Source organism: Hyperolius riggenbachi, chromosome 10, assembly GCF_040937935.1.
Source record: "Hyperolius riggenbachi isolate aHypRig1 chromosome 10, aHypRig1.pri, whole genome shotgun sequence".
Classification (NCBI taxonomy): domain Eukaryota; kingdom Metazoa; phylum Chordata; class Amphibia; order Anura; family Hyperoliidae; genus Hyperolius; species Hyperolius riggenbachi.
This window is the reverse complement of record NC_090655.1, coordinates 225,905,142-225,925,298: the sequence shown is the minus strand read 5'-3', so window position 1 is coordinate 225,925,298 and position 20,157 is coordinate 225,905,142. Positions and strand designations below refer to the sequence as shown.

The following is a 20,157-nucleotide window of genomic DNA, read 5'->3' as shown; positions in this document are numbered from 1 at the left end:
CTTACATACTGGATATTTAACTCTTTCAGGCAGAGAAAGAAAAAAAGGAACACAGTATAGTTATTTGTGTGCTAGGCACTGTACATACACATGTCTATCTCATCATGTCACATGTCACTTCGGGTATCCTTTATGCCTGAAGATCAATAGGGCTGCCAGGCAACTGGCGTTGTTTAAAAGAAAATAAACATGACAGCCTCCATATCCCTCTCACCTCAGGTTCTCTTTAAAAGGAAATAATTATGGCAGCTTCCATATCCCTCTTGCTTCAGTTGTCCTTTAAAGATCCTACCAGTAATTTGAGTGCCGGAGACTTTGCACATGCTATATGTAGCCACAGTTTGCATAGTGGGCGGCCCTAGTGCCCAAATTATCGCTTATTGCTGCTGTTAACATCGCCACCTATGCCTTTTTTTTACCTGTTCGATAACATGAGGATTGAACAAGAATGCTGAATCAAAGCAATGGCCCCAGGTGCAGCTGTTGCTAGTATGTTATCACTGAAGTACATTAGGAAAACAACGGGGGGAGTTTAGATGAAAGATAGGGGTGAAAAACTGACAATTTCTATTTTATCCATATAAAGTTTTAGGAAGTGAGAGGACACAAAGGTGGAGATATCATTGTGGTTGGAAGGGACATAAGAGATTAAAGCAGCCAGATCAAAATCAGAGATGGATCAAAGGTGCGTTTGCCACTGTCATAGATTCGGGCCACAGCGCTGTTAGAAATGTTGCTATGAAGTGTGTGTATGTTTGGGGGAGGCGGGGGGGTGAATCGGCCAGAGACAATCTGACATTTGTGGTCACTCTGCGATTCATCAGTAAGGCTGTACACACTAGATTCCCAGCAGAGACCGGCCACCCCAGCCATGAACCATCTAGCATTTGTATGGGGGTTTAGGGTCATCAATACATAGGGGGTTACTGGAAGCCATATGAGATGATAAACTAATCAAGGGAGGTTCAGAAGGAGAAAAGGAGGGGTCCAAAGACTGAACCTTGTTGTACTACAACAGGAGGGTTTTGAGTGTGCAATGCTGAAAGTACCAGTGAGGTAGGACAAAAGCTTTGAAAGTGAGACCATAGATGACCACAGAAGTGAGGATATGGAGAAGCAAAGGATGGTCCACTGTGTGAAAAGGTATGAGGAGATCAAGTAGAAGGTGGAGAGAATAGTAGCCTTTCAATTTAACAATTAATAAGTCACTTTGATGTGGGCTGAAGTAATCAGAGCAGAAACCAGAATGAAGGTGTGTTTGTCTGCACTGTTCTGAAGAAGGGGACCCCTGATGGCCCCGAAACAATTGTTAACTTAAGTGTTGACATGTAACTGGAAAATAAAAAATCTTTTTGCTCACTGAGAAGCTGGAGTGCTAACCAAGATCTTTTCTACTAATGGACTGTTTATTGGATGTGGCTTGACATCCGTGGTTATGCACCCGAATACTACGGAAAGGTGTGCCTCTCCCCACCATCTACTTTGAAGGTGTGTTAAGACACCTTCTAATAATAATCCAAACATTTGTATAGCACTTTTCTCCTGTTGGACTCAAAGCGCTCAAGAGGAGCTGCAGCCACTGGGACGTGCTCAAGAAGCCACCCTGCAGTGTTAGGGAGTCTTGCCTTGAACTCCTTACTGAATAGGTACTGACCCTAGCCAGGTTTCGAACCCTGGTCTCCCATGTCAAAGGCAGAGCCTTTAAAGGGGAACTTCAGCCTAAACAAACATACTGTCATTAAGTTACATTAGTTATGTTAATTAGAATTGAGAGGTAATATAATTTTTTACTCACCCTGTTTTAAAAGAACAGGCAAATGTTTGTGATTCATGGGGGCTGCCATCTTTGTCATGTGGGCAGCCATTTTTTTGGTTGAAAGGCGGTGACAGGGAGCATAAGACACAGTTCCAACTGTCCTGTGTCCCGATAACCCCTCCCAGCTGCATGCGCTAGGCTTCAAATGTCAAATTCAAAATGTAAAAAAAGAAAATTGCACCAAAACAGCAGAACGAGAACAACATCAGAAATCCCATCATGCTTTGCACAGCATCAGGGGAAAAAATGTCCAGGCAGTTTTCTTCTGTGCAGCTAAAAATGAGGCTTGTATAAGAGAAACAAAGTTCTGATGCTGTGAAACTATTAACCACTTGATGACCCACCCTTTACCCCCCCTTAAGGACCAGCGTGGTTATTAGTGATCTGTGCTGGGTGGGCTCTACAGCCCCCAGCACAGATCAGGGTGCAGGAAGAGAGATCAGATTGCCCCCCTTTTTCCCCCCCTATGGGGATGATGTGCAGGGGGGGTCTGATCTCTTCTGCCTGCGTGTGGCTGGCGGGGGGGGCACCTCAAAGCCCCCCTCCGCGGCGAAATTCCCCCCTCCCTCTCCTACCTGTCCCCTCCCCGGTGATCCGGGCTGCACAGGACGCTATCCGTCCTGTGCAGCCAGTGACAGGACGTCCCCTGTCACATGGCGGCGATCCCCGGCCGCTGATTGGCCGGGGATCGCCGATCTGCCTTACGGCGCTGCTGCGCAGCAGCGCCGTACAAATGTAAACAAAGCGGATTATTTCCGCTTGTGTTTACATTTAGCCTGCGAGCCGCCATCAGCGGCCCGCAGGCTATTCATGGAGCCCCCCGCCGTGATTTGACAGGAAGCAGCCGCTCGCGCGAGCGGCTGCTTCCTGATTAATCAGCCTACAGCTGGCGACGCAGTACTGCGTCGCTGGTCCTGCAGCTGCCACTTTGCCGACGCACGGTATAAGCGTGCGGTCGGCAAGTGGAGAAACACCAGGACTTTTCAGTGCTGCTGAGTCGATTTTTACTTTAACCAGTACACTATCCAGCCAGTTCTAAGATATTTTAGCTGTATTATAGTACTCACAAGGGTGGGTCACCCGAAAGGCAACCACTGGAAATGCAAAGATGGATCACAATCCTGTCCCTGCTTGTAGAAGACTAGCGGGGAAACACCCCTCCATCAGGGGTGGACAATATCACATATTGAGATGGTGCAGCGGCACCAATAAGAATACAAATATTTAAAATAAGTTTAAAAATTGAGCATGGAGGCACCAGGCTCAATTGACTGGATAAACAGATGCTCCACGTTATTGCCTGAGGAAGTGGGTACGTCCGCAAAACGCATTGCATGTGGAGTAGCAGTGCCTGTTTTCTTAATAAAGAACCCCTGTTTTGAAATTACACAATTTGTGTCTGAATTCTGGAGGTAAGTTCACCAATATCTCCATTTTTAAACATTTTAAGTATTTTTATTCTCATTGCTGCTTCTGTGCCATAGATGGCTGCCTTGGCACATGGCTCCAGGACCTTTCCCCATGTTTACCACTTTGTTGACTAGAAAACTCTCTCAATTCTTGCTTACAATGCTGTTTCATTTGTTTAATTATGTGTCTTAACTCTTACCGTTGAGTCCTGCATGTCTTCTGTATGCATGACCCAGTTGTGCTTGGCAAATAAATCTAATTCTAAATGAATGCTCGTTTCGGTAGCAATGCTCGCAGTACTTGAGTAGCAGCTCGTAGGACTTGTGCTAATAGCTTAGCTCGTGGTAACCTGCTGCCGGTAGTAACAGTAATATTGCCATGCACTGTCTTCGCACAGCAATATTGCCGCAGCTTTGTGTATCAACCCCAATGAGGCCCAGTGTTTAGGTAGAGCCCCCCTCGATGAAGGCCCCTTAATTTTCACGACCCTTTCCTTGCCTCCTCATGGTGACCATAACAGCATTTTGCATGGATCATAAAACAAGTGTGTCCAACTGGCCATCAGGATCTTCACAATACATGTACAAATGACTCGCACACCAGTCCAAAAGTATATGCAAAAAGATTGTTTGTATTCAAAAAAACAGCCCTTACAAAATACACAATGTGAAAAAAGATTACAGCACATAGAACATATACAAAATACCACAGCAAGTGAATTTAGCAGCAATCACAAAAGAGGGATCTCATATCAAACAACAGCATACATGATCAGTACTCAGATTATACAGGAACCTATACATCAGCAAGTGCCTAGTGCAATAATATACAGCGCGCCGTTTCGGAAGTATTCCTTTATCAGAGAGTATTTACCAGATGAGATAACCTTCCGGTTGCTGTTATCCCATCTGGTATATACTTTATTATTATTATTATTATTTATTTATATAGCGCCAGCATCTTCCGTAGCGCTGTACATAATACAAACAAATAATGGGGAACAAATATACATAAGAAATACAAGACACTGTACAGTCATGACATTGAATAGAATAAATATAGATACATACATAGTTGACATGTAGTTGGTACATGTACATATGTTAAAATAACATCAGTATGAGAAAACACTAGGAGGAGGCCCCTGCCCCTGCGGGCTTACAATCTAGAGGGTAGTGGGGAGGAAACAAAAGGGAAGGAAACACAAGGATTAGTGGGTGAGCCAGTGTGCCTTCAGTGCTGCCTATAGCAAATTATAGGCTTGTCTGAACAAGTGTGTTTTCAGAGTACGTTTGAAGGTTTCCAGACTCGTGGCATGACGAACCGGCTGAGGGAGGGAGTTCCAAAGGAGAGGGACAGCCCGTGAGAAGTCTTGGATGCGAGAGTGAGAGGAGGTGACTAGGCTGGAGGACAAAAGGGTCTCTGACGAAGGAATACTTCCGAAACGGCGCGCTGTCAGGGTATATATTTTAGATCATGGGGTTCTCATTGTATATTATTGCACTAGGCACTTGCTGATGTATAGGTTCCTGTATAATCTGAGTACTGATCATGTATGCTGTTGTTTGATATGAGATCCCTCTTTTGTGATTGCTGCTAAATTCACTTACTGTGGTATTTTGTATATGTTCTATGTGCTGTAATCTTTTTTCACATTGTGTATTTTGTAAGGGCTGTTTTTTAATACAAACGATCTTTTTGCATATACTTTTGGACTGGTGTGCGAGTCATTTGTACATATATTGGTTGTGTAGGGCCTATAACAGGCCTGTTTTATAGACTCAGCACCCCTTATTAGAAGTTACTTGTGCTATTTATTTAAAGGTGTGCATACCTATTTGTAAATATTGCATCAGGATCTTCACACCCATAACATGTTTAGCAACAAAATAACCTGATCTGGAGTTTCGTAGGGAGGGAAGTTTAGTAGTTGGGGGCCCCCACACCTCTGGGCCCCCCTGCAGTCACACAGGCTGTTGTTACGCCCCTGGCCTACGTCACCCTTCAATAAATAACATACTGAGACAAGGCAGAACTGCATCAACTTCAGATTTATTTCACACTGAAGGAGGTTTTATATACAATGCAAAACATGTGACACCAGTGACATAGGAATCAGGCAACCCACAAAGCTCACCATTATTTCATGAATCGATTAATCAGCAGACATGTTCCATGGCAGATCCTCCTGTTTGTTGGCTTTAGGAGGACTTTGGATTGTGCACATTGTATAGCAGTGTTCGTACAACAAACTGATCCAGCAAAAGAGACCTTTGGGCAGTAACAAAGCAAACTGGCAGGTAATAAGCAAAACAACCAGCAATAAACTGCAGTAAGCAAAATGCGACTTTATAATGTTCAGCTAACTTTATGAAACAAGCACGTAGGTTATATTTATGTATACATATTTTATGTTGTCAATGATGTGCCTGAAGCATGCATTTTCCTAACAGGTGATCAGTCTTTTAGTCTTTATCTCTAGAGGACAATTTATTTAGAGGCTTGCAAGTTCTCCAGGCCAATTTATTATAGCACATTTTTTATTTCTTATTTGTCACACTTTCTTGCTTCTAATTAGTACTGCTGTAATGTGTATTTATGGCCACCTGTCACTAGGAGGCAGCATGAGACAATAACAAAGGACTTCTGCTTTTAGTTTCTATATTTTCAGCTAGTATAGAGAGATCAAAACATTCCAAGAATTTACAGCACAACAACTGAGGTCAAAAGCAGCGCACTTATCTCAAGCGAATTAACTCTATTGCAGCTGCTAATGGGTTAAATGCTCCCTCAAGTTATTCATCATGTTACATTTGTCAATTGAATTACCAGTTCTGTATTTTGTACCAGTGTCTAGATCTTGTATGTATTATAATGTACCCCATGTTTGTTCCTCACTTTGTATAACGACACGGAGTATGTTGGCGCTTTAAATAATCATCAATGACAGAATTAGTCCAGAGGCAACACACCAATTTTAAGTAAACATGACGTTAAATTACATTCGTCACAAGAGAAATTTCAACACTATGAAAACGTGCATAACTATATGCAAATCACAATACTGGTAGCAGAGTGAGTCATATGCAAATGATTAAGTTTTCGTATGTATTGGGTCACGTGACATCCCGTTTCAGATGAGCGCGTATCTTGGAGCTGTGTGACCTGCATTTGTCAATGTGTGCAATTGTCACGTGTTGGGCGCGATGTGAGTAACATCCAGCGATGTGTCAAGACCTATTTGCAACCACAAGTGATATCCAAAACTGCCTACCACCATCAACGTGCAACCACACCAACAGGCTGCATGAAGTAAAGTGGGGCACACGTGGCCAGCCACTAGGGTGCAAGGAAGCCCTCAGCAAAAGACTGCATGTCTGGAGTGGTGTCGCCATCATCAGAACTGGACCAGTAAATGGCATCGGGTATTGTTTGCGGATGAAAGTTGCTTCTGCCTGTGAAGGATTAACAGCTGTGGACTTTTGTGGCGTCATTTTGGGGAATGCCACTTGCCAGCCCACATCACTTAGCATCACACCGGCTCCATATACCAGCATCATGGTTTGGGGCAGATGCTTTGGTTGCACACAACCGTTGACAGTAACAAGTTCTTTCGTATGTCAGTTGCCAACGCAAATGGGTCTTTAATGAGCCATTTGGCGAATCTGCCATTCAGTGCGCTCTGTCATGCGCTGGTTTGACCCACTTCCTCTCCTGATGTTCCTGCATCCTATCATATCATACATTGCTGAATGGTACTCATGTCTTGCCCAACGTGCGTGGCAATCGACAAATTCATGTCACGTAGCTCCAGAATACTGTCACATCTGAAACTTTGGGTCACATGACCCAATAGGTATTAAAGCATAAACATCAACATACAACTATCTCTTCTACTGGCACTGTGATTTGCATATGGATAAGAGCATTTATTCATAGTGTCCCTTATGGAGAGTGTAGTTGGAAAACAGAGGGAGAGAGGAGAGGTGTGTGTGTTGAATGTGTGTGTGTGTGTGGGGGGGGGGGGGGGGGGGCAAAAGCATCACAGAATCACAGGAACAGGCAGCAGGATGGGTCCTACAGATAAGAGAAGACAGACTGTGTTCAGTTCAATGAGAGAAAGCAGTCCATTAAGGTCAGCAAGCTCTTGAGCAAGGACTAGGCTGCAAAGTGAAGTGGTTTCTGTTGGTATAAATTAAAAAAAAAAAAAAACTCTATTTATACACAGCAGGGTTTGCAGCAGTGACAGCAGCTTTCACCAGCCTAGATTGCAAACCTGCTCCCAACTCCACTGTGCTTAGGATGTGCTTACATAAAACCACTAACTGTTCTGAAGTTGGGAATCTACTCCCTTAGGGACATCACCTAAGCCTCAGGGATGTATGTGTCAATACTTATTACCCCTGATGAATGGGACTATTAAAGGAAGACACACCTTATGTCCATGGAACAGCTCTGGAGTCCCATCCTTTAATATTATTATTTAGTATATATATATACATAGTTATGTCACTAACTGTCCCTCAGAGGAGCTCACAATCTAATCCCTACTATAGTTATTTGTCTAGTAAATAGGCACAAGGGGAACATGCAAACTCCATGCAGATAGAGCCCTGGACAGGATTTGAACCAGGGACCCAGTGTTGGAAGGCGAGAGTGCTATCCACTACACCACCTGCTGCTGCTTGTTTCTGTAAAATCATCCTCTTCCACTATCTTTACTCTACTGATGACAGCTATAAGTAAGGCCACTATAAAGGAAAAACTTGTAAGCTGGTTCTGTCAGTCTAGCTCCATTGAAATGAATTTCAGTTTCCATGCCATACTGGTGAGTATACAGAGTTTGTTCCATAGTGTGTCAGTATGTGTGATGTCCTGCTTGCTGTTACCATAATACTGCTCCACATTCAGCTGCCTATCCTTTCTATTACTGCCCTTCAGGTCTGCCTGAAGATGGAAGGAACTTCATAGGAATGCCTGACTGCAGTGTGTCTGTTCCTCCCCTTGCTGATAACATTCATGCAACAACGTGTTTTACCATGCACTCCTGGTGAGCTACTTTCATACCAGACAGCAGTGTGAGCAGCCGAACCAATCACCTCAGGCAGCTGATGAGACCCACTCAGCCCAGCAGTGCAGCTTCAGGTGGCGGAGTAAGGAAAGAAACCCCAACACTCCGAGCATGGGATAGGAGGCTCACCGGTGTGAATTCTGCCATGTTTAATGAGATCTGACCATGGAGACTCTCAGCATGAAAACATACGCATGCCAGTGTGTTCTTTATGATGTCTCTTAAGATCTCTTTTATGCCTGAAGCGTTGTCCACAAACAAAACACGGCAAAGGACGCTCGTCAGTGTGAATTTTCTGATGTTTAAGAAGAGCAGATTTGTGATTAAACTGCTTCCCACACTCTGAACACGAATACGGCCGCTCACCTGTGTGAAGTCTTTGGTGTGTAAGAAAAGATGATTTCCTATTAAAACTTTTCCCACATTCTGTACATGTGAAACGACCCTCTCCTGTGTGAATGATATGGTGTGTAAGAAGATCAGACCTCCGAGCAAACCGTTTCCCACACTCTGAACATGAAAAGCGCCGCTCGCCAGTGTGAATTACCATGTGTCCAAGAAGAGCTGACTTTTGACTAAAGGATTTCCCACACTCTGAACACGAAAAAGGATGCTCGCCTGTGTGAATCCTCTGGTGTTTAATGAGGTGATCTTTTTGAGTGAAGCTTTTCCCGCACTCCGAGCATACAAAAGGCCGCTCACCAGTGTGTAATTTCTGGTGTTTAAGAAGAGCTGCGTTCCTCGAAAAATATTTCCCACACTCGGAACACTGAAAAACATGCTCTCCAGTGTGTATTTTCTGGTGGGCACGAAAAGCATACCACTGAGTATATTGCTTCCCACACTCTGAGCACGGAAAAGGACCTCCACCTCTGTAAATTCTCTGGTCTGATTTGGCTGAGGAACGTCTCTTTCCAGTAACAGGGTTTCCTCCTGGAGAATATTGTGTGACGCCATTATCTTCTGCATTATCATCTGTAGGTGAGATAAGACGTCCCTCCGAGGTGTTCTGCACATCCTGTCCATCTATTGGGGAATTATTAATAGTTATAGAAAATTCACTCATCACCTTAAAGTGACACTAAAGTGAAAAAAACTTGATATTATGATTTGTATGTGTATTACTTATAATTATTAGAACCATTGTAGCATAGTTTAATTTTTAGATATATAGCCTTTTATTGTATTTTTATTTTTTATTATGATGTTATACTGAGGAATGGAGATGGACCTTTCATATGGTGTACAGTATCTCCTCCTCATTTGTTGGTGCTATGATGTTATACTGAGGAATGGAGATAGGCCTTTCATATGGTGTACAGTATCTCCTCCTCATTTGTTGGTGCTATGCTGTTATACTGAGGAATGGAGATGGGCTTTTCATATGGTGCACAGTATCTCCTCCTCATTTGTTGGTACTATGATGTTATACTGAGGAATGGAGATGGACCTTTCATATGGTGCACAGTATCTCCTCCTCATTTGTTGGTACTATGATGTTATACTGAGGAATGGAGATGGACCTTTCATATGGTGCACAGTATCTCCTCCTCATTTGTTGGTACTATGATGTTATACTGAGGAATGGAGATGGACCTTTCATATGGTGCACAGTATCTCCTCCTCATTTGTTGGCGCCATGATGTTATACTGAGGAATGGAGATGGACCTTTCATATGGTGTACAGTATCTCCACCTCATTTGTTGGTACTATGATGTTATACTGGGGAATATAGATGGGCTTTTCATATGGTGTACAGTATCCCCTCCTCATTTGTTGGTACTATGATGTTATACTGAGGAATGGAGATGGACCTTTCATATGGTGTACAGTATCCCCTCCTCATTTGTTGGTACTATGAGGTTTACTGAGGAATGGAGATGGGCCTTTCATATGGTGTACAGTATCTCCTCCTCATTTGTTGGTACTATGATGTTATACTGAGGAATGGAGATGGGCCTGTCATATGGTGTACAGTATCTCCTCCTCATCTGTTGGCACTATGATGTTATACTGAGGAATGAAGATGGGCCTTTCATATGGTGTACAGTATCTCCTCATTTGTTGGTACTATGAGGTTTACTGAGGAATGGAGATGGGCCTTTCATATGGTGTACAGTATCTCCTCCTCATTTGTTGGTACTATGATGTTATACTGAGGAATGGAGATGGGCCTGTCATATGGTGTACAGTATCTCCTCCTCATTTGTTGGTACTATGATGTTATACTGAGGAATGGAGATGGGCCTGTCATATGGTGTTGTACAGTATCTCCTCCTAATTTGTTGGTACTATGATGTTATACTGAGGAATGGAGATGGGCCTTTCATATGGTGTACAGTATCTCCTCCTCATCTGTTGGCACTATGATGTTATACTGAGGAATAGAGATGGGCCTTTCATATGGTGTACTGTATCTCCTCCTCAAATTTGTTTTGCAGTCTGTATCTTATCTATTACTCACCTGTGCTGTCATCCAGATGAAAATCTTCCAGTTTAACAGTCCCCCGAGTCTCCGGATTCTCCCCTTCATCCGTCTCCTCGTCTTCCTCCTTAACTGTCACTGTTATGTAATGCTCTTCTGCAGACTGCTCATCACCCCTCATGTACGTCTCTTCATCCTCCTCTTTAATCGTCCTCATCAGTTCACCGTCCTCCTTACACTGTTGATGACCCTTCAGGAAAATCTCCTCTTCAACCTTAACTTTAACATCAGTCTGTTCTTCATTCTGCAACCACACAATGGTTTAAAAAATGTATAAAATGGGAGCACTACTGGAGTCAGTCTACATAGAGATTTAACTTTTCAACTGTGATCTCCTTAGTTACCTGATAATGGTGGGGGATGGTGTGACTCTCCTGTGTAGAATCCCGGGAATAAAGAGGACTTGTGCATCTCCCTGGTGGGCTTCTGTTACTGGATCCATCTGTAGGCAACACACACTGACTGAATACATTGTTTCTATGTGATAGACACATGATAAACGGTGGACACTCCATACTGCTTTCTCCCTCAGAAGGAATATAAGTCTCCTCTTACCCGGTGACATGAGGGGTGGCCTATTCTCCATCTTGATGTCCTTGTAGAAGTCTTTATGTTCCCCTAAATACTGCCCCTCCTGCATGGAAAAACAGAGAATGATAGGAACCTGACACACACAGTGACAGTCACCACACAGACGTGTCTCACAGAGTCTATTGGATGTTCTAACAGGTCACAGAAAGCTACCTTGTTATTAGTAGTACAGTAAGATACCTGGGCTACAGCGCAAACAGACCAACAGGAACAATTTCTGAGGTAGCAACGAGCGCAGCTCCAATACTGTGGGCCAGTGATGGGGATCTAAGACGTAGAACTAGGAGTGCGCTATCGTGCATTAACCCTTTTCTTATTTTCAAATCCTAAAACCATATTGCACTTGGTAGAATGTAAAAATTGCAGGCATATAATAAAATCAAGGCTTTCCCTCCAGTGGTGCCTAGTCCCGTCCTTCTTCCTCAAGCCGTGGATAATGGCGTTGGTGGAAATTGGAGTACTCATATCTACTGGGAGAGGAGAACCAGCTGAGAAGTGGATCCAGTGTCAGCGTGCTATTACCTCATAAAGCATTTCAGTGATCTACGCCTTCGTCAAATGAAAGGTGAAGAACGCCAAAAACACATTATGACACAATGACATGCTGCTTTAACAATGACTCTGTCCCAGGAGCCTTCCCTGCTATGTACCGCCATATGGTACTGTCAGTCTATTGGTCAATTGCATATTAATGGAAGCAAGTGAAGCACGTCGGTGGGGGCGCCCAAAGGTATGTTGTGGCAATAACTCGCTCTTCCAAGGTCTCCTCTCCGCCTTGTTTAACTTCTCCTCCTGCCTGACTGTAACAGAGCGAGTTATTGCCACAACATACCTTTGGGCTCCCCCACCGACGTGCTTCACTTGTATATACATCACCTCCTTGAGGTGTCACTCCTACCTCTGGGCACAAGCTACCAGGGAACAGGACAATAGGAGGGGAGCGACCACCCAGATCCAGAGGGCCCGGGATACCGAGCGGAGATGGTTATTCTTCTGCACGCATTTACGGTGGTTGCAGGATTGCAACCCACCTTTGTGAGTATAAATTATTCACAATTTTACATCTTCATTTTATGCTAATAATACTGCACCATAAGGGCTCCCGTTCTCGTCTTCTCTACAGGTCAAGGATAACCCCCTCCATGTCGAGGGGAGCACCCAAGACCCATACAGATACACATGTTAATGGAAGACTCCAGACTTATCCCTTTAGCTGGATTTTCAGACAGGATTTTCTATGCCAGTATTGAAATACCTGGGAAGAATGGATTGTCTAAGGGTGTATCTACCTACTGCTGCACTTACATTTTCCCTTGTCTGGAACAGAGCATAACTATTATTTAATGTGTATCCATTTTGTGTGTTTAGCTTTATTGGAATGCCTGGCTGCTGTTGTTGTTTGTTTGATCGTTTTCATTATTCTACATTAATTACTGTATATATATATTATATATATATATATATATATATATATATATATATATATATATATGTGTGTGTGTATGTATATATATATATACATATATATATATATATATATATATATATCTCCTTTTTGAAATATTTTTATAGCTCTGTTGAGTTCCATTATATTGTATACCTATCCTTTTTATACAAAAAACTTGAACAGCATGATGATGCAGACAATAACAGAGTATCTGATCACTTGGGAAATATAGATCATTGATTTACAATAATGGCAAAAGTTTTTGCCAAAAACTTGAGGCCAGAGACCTCCTGAAGGGAGTGGGACCCTGGAGTCCTGGGGTTGATGGTGATAGCAAGGCTAGGCACAACTTACAAAAACAAGACAAGACACATAACATTTACAGTATATTGTGCTTTTCTCCTGGAGGACTCAAAACACTTTAGACCTGCAGCCACTTGGGCACCAGAATGTGATGCGCTTATATTGCAATGTTTCGTGTACATCTGCCTGTTAGCGGCACAGTGTGGCTGCTTGTATCAGAATGATGAGCAGCACGCGGTGCGATTACCAGATGACCTGTGCAATTAGAGTTGCAGTGAAGCATACGTCTGTGGACTATGTGCTTCACTGTAAGCGTCTCATTTCAACTTTTTCAGGACGCACAACGCAATGTGCATAGTGTGAAAAAAACACACTCTGATGAACTCCATCTCCCAGCATGCATTGCAGTCGCCGGTACCCACACGGTATCACATCGGGTACTTTAAACTGCAGCAGTTAAAGCGGTAGTGAAGCCCCCAACCAATGGTCAACATTATTATTTCACTGTGTTCCGGGACACAGTCTACCTGTTGGCAGCTGTTTCGGACATATTCACCCTTGACGAGCACAGTAACTGGGGTAGAGGCGCCTTTGCTCATATAGTATTGACATTGTAAACATTGTGTCCAAACCTTATTTTACTATCCCTTAAAGGCCTATACATACCTCAGATTGTACAGAGCCAAACTGAGAATCTAGTGTGTGAACATGTGTAAAGTGGTCCCCCAAACGCTCTCCGATGCGTCAGGCCTGCCAGACCGTGTACTGTTGCTCCCGAACACTGTTGGGTGACAGTGATTCAATGTGTGTGGCTAGCTACCACCAACCTCTGTTGTTTTCTCTCCCCCCTAACACTTGAATTAAAATGCAAGTGTTGTCAACCCACACTTCACCTTTCCACCCCACCTCCTAAATGTAGTGTGCTCTGCTGTGCACAGATCAGGGCTGTTACTTCCATAGGGGCAAATTGGGCAATTTCCCAGGGCCGCAGAGCTTATAGGGGCCCCAAGTCTCCTCCTTAAAGTGGAACTGAACTCAGAACTTCCTCTGAGCTCTAGAAGATACGCAACAGCATAAAAACCTTTAAAGAAAAACATTTCTGTTACAGCTGATACAAATCCTGCAATAAATCTGCAGTTTGTCTACTTCCTGCTTTTGTGGAAGGAGACATATTGTTAACATCCTGTGTTTACTGATTAGATCTCTATTGATTAGTCACAGATGAGGGGATATAGACAGACTAAACACTCTAAATACATACAGGGTGCATTTCTCCATCTTTTCCTTCTATCCTGTGCAAGAGGTCAGGACCACTTTGAGGGGTATCATTACTGGAATCCAGAGGGAGGCATGAGTGACAAAGAGGGGTTGGGGGGAGGTGTGATTATGGCCAATATTCATTTTTGCCCAGGGCCCCATTTAACCATAAACCAGCCCTGGCACAAATTATTTACCTGCTCCAGCTTATGGGTCCTTTCCCCTCTTCACTGAGCCACCTCTTCCACTGCTCTGTGCGACTACAAATCCAAGCAAATGTAATGCACAAAGAATATCTCTGCTTCTAGTGCCACCCCACCACCGTCTCCTTTCTGTTTCCTCCCATTTCACTTATAAATAGAGATTCAGGAACTTCGGTTATCTGTTATTGCCACCTTGTGGAGAATATGAGAGGTGCAGACCAGAGCGTTTCTGTGTTTTTATTTTGTTATAGTATCTATTGGAATTTTACAGTGTGGCTCCTGCCATCAGTCCAAAGTGGCCACAATATCTGCCACTAGCCACAAAGTACTTTCAGCCTCATTTCTGCACATGACTTTGGCCTCCTCACCTTCCCCCAATGATCACCTGCTTGTGTGTGGCCCCCAATGCTAGTGGTCCAAATTGGAAGTGGTATTTGTTTAAAGAAAAAAGACAAAGCGCCAGAGCTGCAGCCACTAGGACGCGCTCTATAGGCAGTAGCAGTGTTAGGGAGACTTGCCTAAGGTCTCCTGCTGAATAGGTGCTGGCTTACTGAACAGGCAGAGCCAAAATTCAAACCCTGGTCTCCCATGTCAGAGGCAGAGCCCTTAACCATTACACTATCCATCCAACCATTACACTATCCAGGGTTTTTTAAAAACCAGTATTGTGTACCACAAGGATGTGAAATGGGGCTCTTAACATCAATGGCCTAGTTAATAAAAGGCATGGAAGATAATATAGGCATTTTTCTTAAGACGCATCATTATGTAGAATAGGTAAAACTCAGTAGGATAGTGATATATACCTTTCCATTTCAGTCTGTAGCCAGCTATGAGTTTGCAAAACTGACGTTGATGGTGAGCCCAAACTGGAGCTCATATTTTGTTTGAATTCTTTTCACTGTGTTGCAATAGTTTTTGGTACAGACAGCCGGATGTAACTTTACCTTACTGTAGAAGTAATTAGCTGCACATATTAGGAATGGTTGTTGCTTGTTTGCCACATCTGCACAAACTGAGTGACTGGGAAAAAGCTCTGTTCCTCCCAGATTTGACAAAGTGGCTATGAGTAGCATGGAGTGGATGAGCATCTGAATTCCACTATATAAATTAAGCAATTTCAAATAATATGTTCCATCAATCCCTTGGTGTTGTTGCGATCACTGATGGACCCTCAGGCCTAGCTCAGTGCTTCTGCTGTAGGAATTGGCCTGGGACACTCAAGCTGCTAAAATTCTTCCAACATACCCATTAGATCTGCACAGCTGGTGCTACTGATGGCAGCAAGCAGGGCTACCTAGGGCTCGTAGCTGATGGAATTTCCCAGCCAGTGATCAGGTATTCATTCAGCTGCATCACCCTGTGTCTGTGTTGAGGGTGGCCATCCTGAAGTTGTCCCTTCTGGGCGAGTTCTTCAAGAAGCAATGCATCACTTTAGCAACAGATGCTCGTCCACCTCTTACTCCTGGTCCTCAGAGCAACGCCCACCTCCAGGCAATTTATGACCCTACTACTTGGTTTCCCCTCTGATCAGGTCTGCTCTGTCTCCGGGGGTTTTTCATCTCCAGGCAGCCCCCTAGCCGCTCTGCTCTTTTGCCTACTGACCTTTTCATTCTGGAGACCATCTCCTTCCTTGAGAACAACGAGGAGAACGCCAGCGCATACCACTAAGGCTGCATCTGAAATGACCACCAGCTCAGTGTGCAGCACCTAAATAGATTTTCTGCACACTTCGCATTCAATTCAGATGCAAATCATATGCAAATCTGCTACTACTTATCATGCAAACAGGAAACTCAGGAGGAGGGGCTGGGAGCAGCTAACCTGATAGTTACATAGTTACAGAGTTAAGAAAAGGTGGGGGGAAAGGCTGCGCATCCCTAAACACATGTTGCAACTGAATGGTTAATCGCACAGGCATACACCGCCTCTGTCAGACTGAAAAATGCATGCCCTGCATCCAAGACAAGTGCTAACATTTATTAAACTAGGAGGAACTTTAGCTTCCAATATGGTTTGCATGCAAAGTATATTATACTAGACACTTGCGCCACGGTGAGGCAAACCTCCAGGCAAGTGACCCAACCTAAATTTAAAACCTTGGGAGCAGCTAAGCAAAAAAAATGTGTAACTTACGCTGTTCAACAAAATGTAAGTTACACATTTTTTTTGCTTAGCTGCTCCCAAGGTTTTAAATTTAGGTTAGGTCACTTGCCCGGAGGTTTGCCTCACCGTGGCGCAAGTGTCTAGTATATTATACTTTGCATGCAAACCATATTGGAAGCTAAAGTTCCTCCTAGTTTAATAAATGTTAGCACTTGTCTTGGATGCAGGGCATGCATTTTTCAGTCTGACAGAGGCGGTGTATGCCTGTGCGATTAACCATTCAGTTGCAACATGTGTTTAGGGATGCACAGCCTTTCCCCTCCACCTTTCCCTCCTTAAGAAGTCCACTGTTCCCCAGTCACATAGTTCAGCAGTGGTCATGTTGTCCCATGTGTGCCTGTCTCTTGCAGGTAGGGTCTGGCCACAGTGAATTGCTTCCACAACCTCCTCATCCTATGGAGAATGAAATTCCATCTTGTTAAACTGTTCAGTTTTCACCATTAGCCTGTGTAGAGCCAGGCAATGGTGAACTGATAAATTATATAGAATCAGCGCAGAATCCAAAAACAGAAGACGAGTCTTCAACAAAGAATAAAAGCAGGGAAATCTCCACCACACTAAATATCAGTTTCACGGCACAGCTCTGCAATCATTGATTCCCAGAAAAAGGAAAGAGGCTTACCAGCTGGTGACAACTCACATTATAAGGTTATAAGGAAATACCCTGATGACACTAATTTGCGAAACCGGTCGGGAAGGAGACAGGCAGCACCTTTATACTGTCCTATACTGCTGACCCATACACACGTGCAAATTTCTAGGGGTTCCCATTGCATGGGCCCCATATGTAAGTTTTGTTTTTATGATATTTTTTATGCTGTTTTTACTATGAAAACTCTATATTAAACGGTTTACACTTAGAGTTGCCGTTTGTTTGTTTTTTATGATGTTTACTGATATCCATTCGTGACGAATCATTGCTGAATTGGTGTGGATATCCTGGATGGACTGTTGCTTCCTAATGTCCTACCAAACCGTTGATACAACCTTATAATGTGGGTTGTCACCAGCTGGTACACAGTGGCGTAACAATAGGCCCTGCAGCCCCTGCGCCCACACACTGTAACTAGCTGGAGGGGAGCGCAGAGGGGAGAGCCCCGAGGTGAGGGAGAGGGGGGAAACTTCCCCTCTCCCCGCCGACTGTGGCCAAGGCTTTCCCCTCATGCTGCCACCCCTCCAGCCCCCACAAAACGGCCACGAGCGGGCCACAGGGGAGGGGGGACCCCGCTCTGAAATTCTGCAGGGGGGCCCGGTGGGGCCTAGTTACGCCCCTGCTGGTACACCTCTTTCCTTTTTTTGGGTATCTATGATTGCAGAGCTGTGCCGTGACCCCGATATTTAGTGTGGTGGAGATTTGCCTGCTCTTATTCTTTGTTGGATTCTGCCCTGATTCTATATAATTTACCTGTTTGTGAACTCTGGACATTGTTCTTCTCTCAGCGGCGGCCACTTTGTTTCCTTGGCGCTGATACACATATGCAAAAATGGTGAACTGAACCACCACATGATGTGCCTGAAGGCGAGTCCGACACTTCATGACCTGGTCCTGGCAAGCATTGTAGCTCCCCTCCCACAGTCACACCAGCTACTGGCACTGCATTATTAAGTCAAAAGTGGTATCAAATGATCACAAGTCAAGTGGAAGCTGTGTGGTCAGCATAAAACAACCACATCTATGCAAAACTGAACTGGTAATTGCAAATGGTTCCAATCAAAACCCAAATGTTTCATGAAATGAGAGCGCTGGTGTCACGATTGTGGAACTTTCTCCGTGATCAGCGCACAACGCGTGCGCTGACACGGCGGAAATCCTCCACAAGCGTATATTTGCAGGCACCCAGCAAAAGGTGCTACGCACCTGTAGAGGGAAATTCCTGTCGGCAGATGGCACTGGGGAGTGCAGAGGAACCAATCCTCTGTACCTCCACAAGTGGCAGACAGGAATTGTACGAAGCGCAGAACGCAATCGCAAGAGAGGCGCTTGCGAATGAGATTGAGCAAAGGGATAGGTTGTATGTGTGTGCGCCAATCCAGTCGCCACCCCGTGACCGCGCACACACAACAGCAGATACGAAATAGGAACGCGATCGCGAGAGGTGCGATCGCCAGACGTGACACAAGGCAGAACAGAATAGAATACGAGGGTAGCAAAGACACAGCAAATACAATAAGGAGATAAGGAAAATAACAACCGCTAGCTAACCGCGAACACCGCACTCATTCACAACAGTGCACGCGGTTATGCGCGATCTCCACGTGATAAGCACAATAGAGACAAGCACGCCTAACTAACCATAAACAGACAAACATGAAACAGGGGACGCGAGCGCTTGCTTAACGGTTACCTCACCGAGCCTGCAGCAAGCGTAGCGGACAAGACAGACACACGAAAAACAGGAACTAGGCAGAAAGGATCCACCGCTCTTCCGCCAGAGCAAGGGTGATCCAAGCAGGAACACAGATCAGAAAGATCCACAGCCGCTAACGCTCGCGGCTAGTGCGATCTAAACAAGACAGAGCGATTCGCTCAGTGCTGGTCGTAATGGAGAAAGCTACGCTTACGGATCATTACGCGTAATTTTGTAAATGTCTACAATTACGCATAGCACTTACGCAATTACGCGTAAGTATACCGTAATTCATGTTATTAAGTTATAGGCTTACACGTAAAATCCTACTAGCAATTATTGCGTAAGGTCATGCTGCCAAGCGGAAAAGTTGACGCATGGATCAATGTTAGGTAGCCGCCGACTTTAAGGGTTAATAGCAAAGCCCCCTTAAGTGCTAAGAGCCTCAAATTTGGAGAATATATTAAGGAGATCAGAAGGAATAAGAGGAAAAATTTTTTTTTCAAAAAGACCTTATAGTTTTTGAGAAAATCGATGTTAAAGTTTCAAAGGAAAAATATATACATTTAAAAACCCGCCGACTTTAACGGTTAATAGCAAAGCCTGCTTAAAATTTAGGAACACCAAATTCACAGGGTATATTAAGGGGATCAGTGGGAATAAGAGGAAAAAATTTTTTCAAAAAGACCTTATAGTTTTTGAGAAAATCGATTTTTAAGTTTCAAGGGCGAAAATGTCTTTTAAATGTGGAAAATGTCAGTTTTTTTTGCACAGGTAACAATAGTGTTTTATTTTCATAGATTCCCCCAAGTGGGAAGAGTTTTACTTACTTCGTTCTGAGTGTGGGAAATATAAAAAAAAACGACGTGGGGTCCCCCCTCCCAGACCTCTTTAACCCCTTGTCCCCCATGCAGACTGGGATAGCCAGAATGCGGAGCACCGGCCGCGTGGGGCTCCGCACCCTGACTATACCAGCCCGCATGGTCCATGGATTGGGTGGTCTCGGAAGGGGAGGGGCAGCCAAGCTTTCCCCTCCCCCTCCGAGCCCTTGTCCAATCC

The 20,157-nt window shown here is 44.2% G+C and overlaps 1 protein-coding gene across 1 annotated transcript in view; it reads right to left on the bottom strand.

Annotated features, from left to right (window-relative positions):
- Positions 1-5,262: 5,262 nt before the first annotated feature.
- LOC137536848 (zinc finger protein 585A-like) overlaps positions 5,263-20,157 on the bottom strand; it is a 49,120-nt gene continuing 34,225 nt past the window's right edge. The window contains exons 3-6 of the mRNA XM_068259035.1: positions 11,339-11,417; positions 11,128-11,225; positions 10,763-11,027; positions 5,263-9,323 (exon numbers count right to left, since the gene is read on the bottom strand). Of these exons, the coding sequence (XP_068115136.1) occupies positions 8,473-9,323; positions 10,763-11,027; positions 11,128-11,225; positions 11,339-11,417 (1,293 nt within the window). The 3' untranslated portion in view covers positions 5,263-8,472. The remainder of the gene's footprint in view (positions 9,324-10,762; positions 11,028-11,127; positions 11,226-11,338; positions 11,418-20,157) is intronic.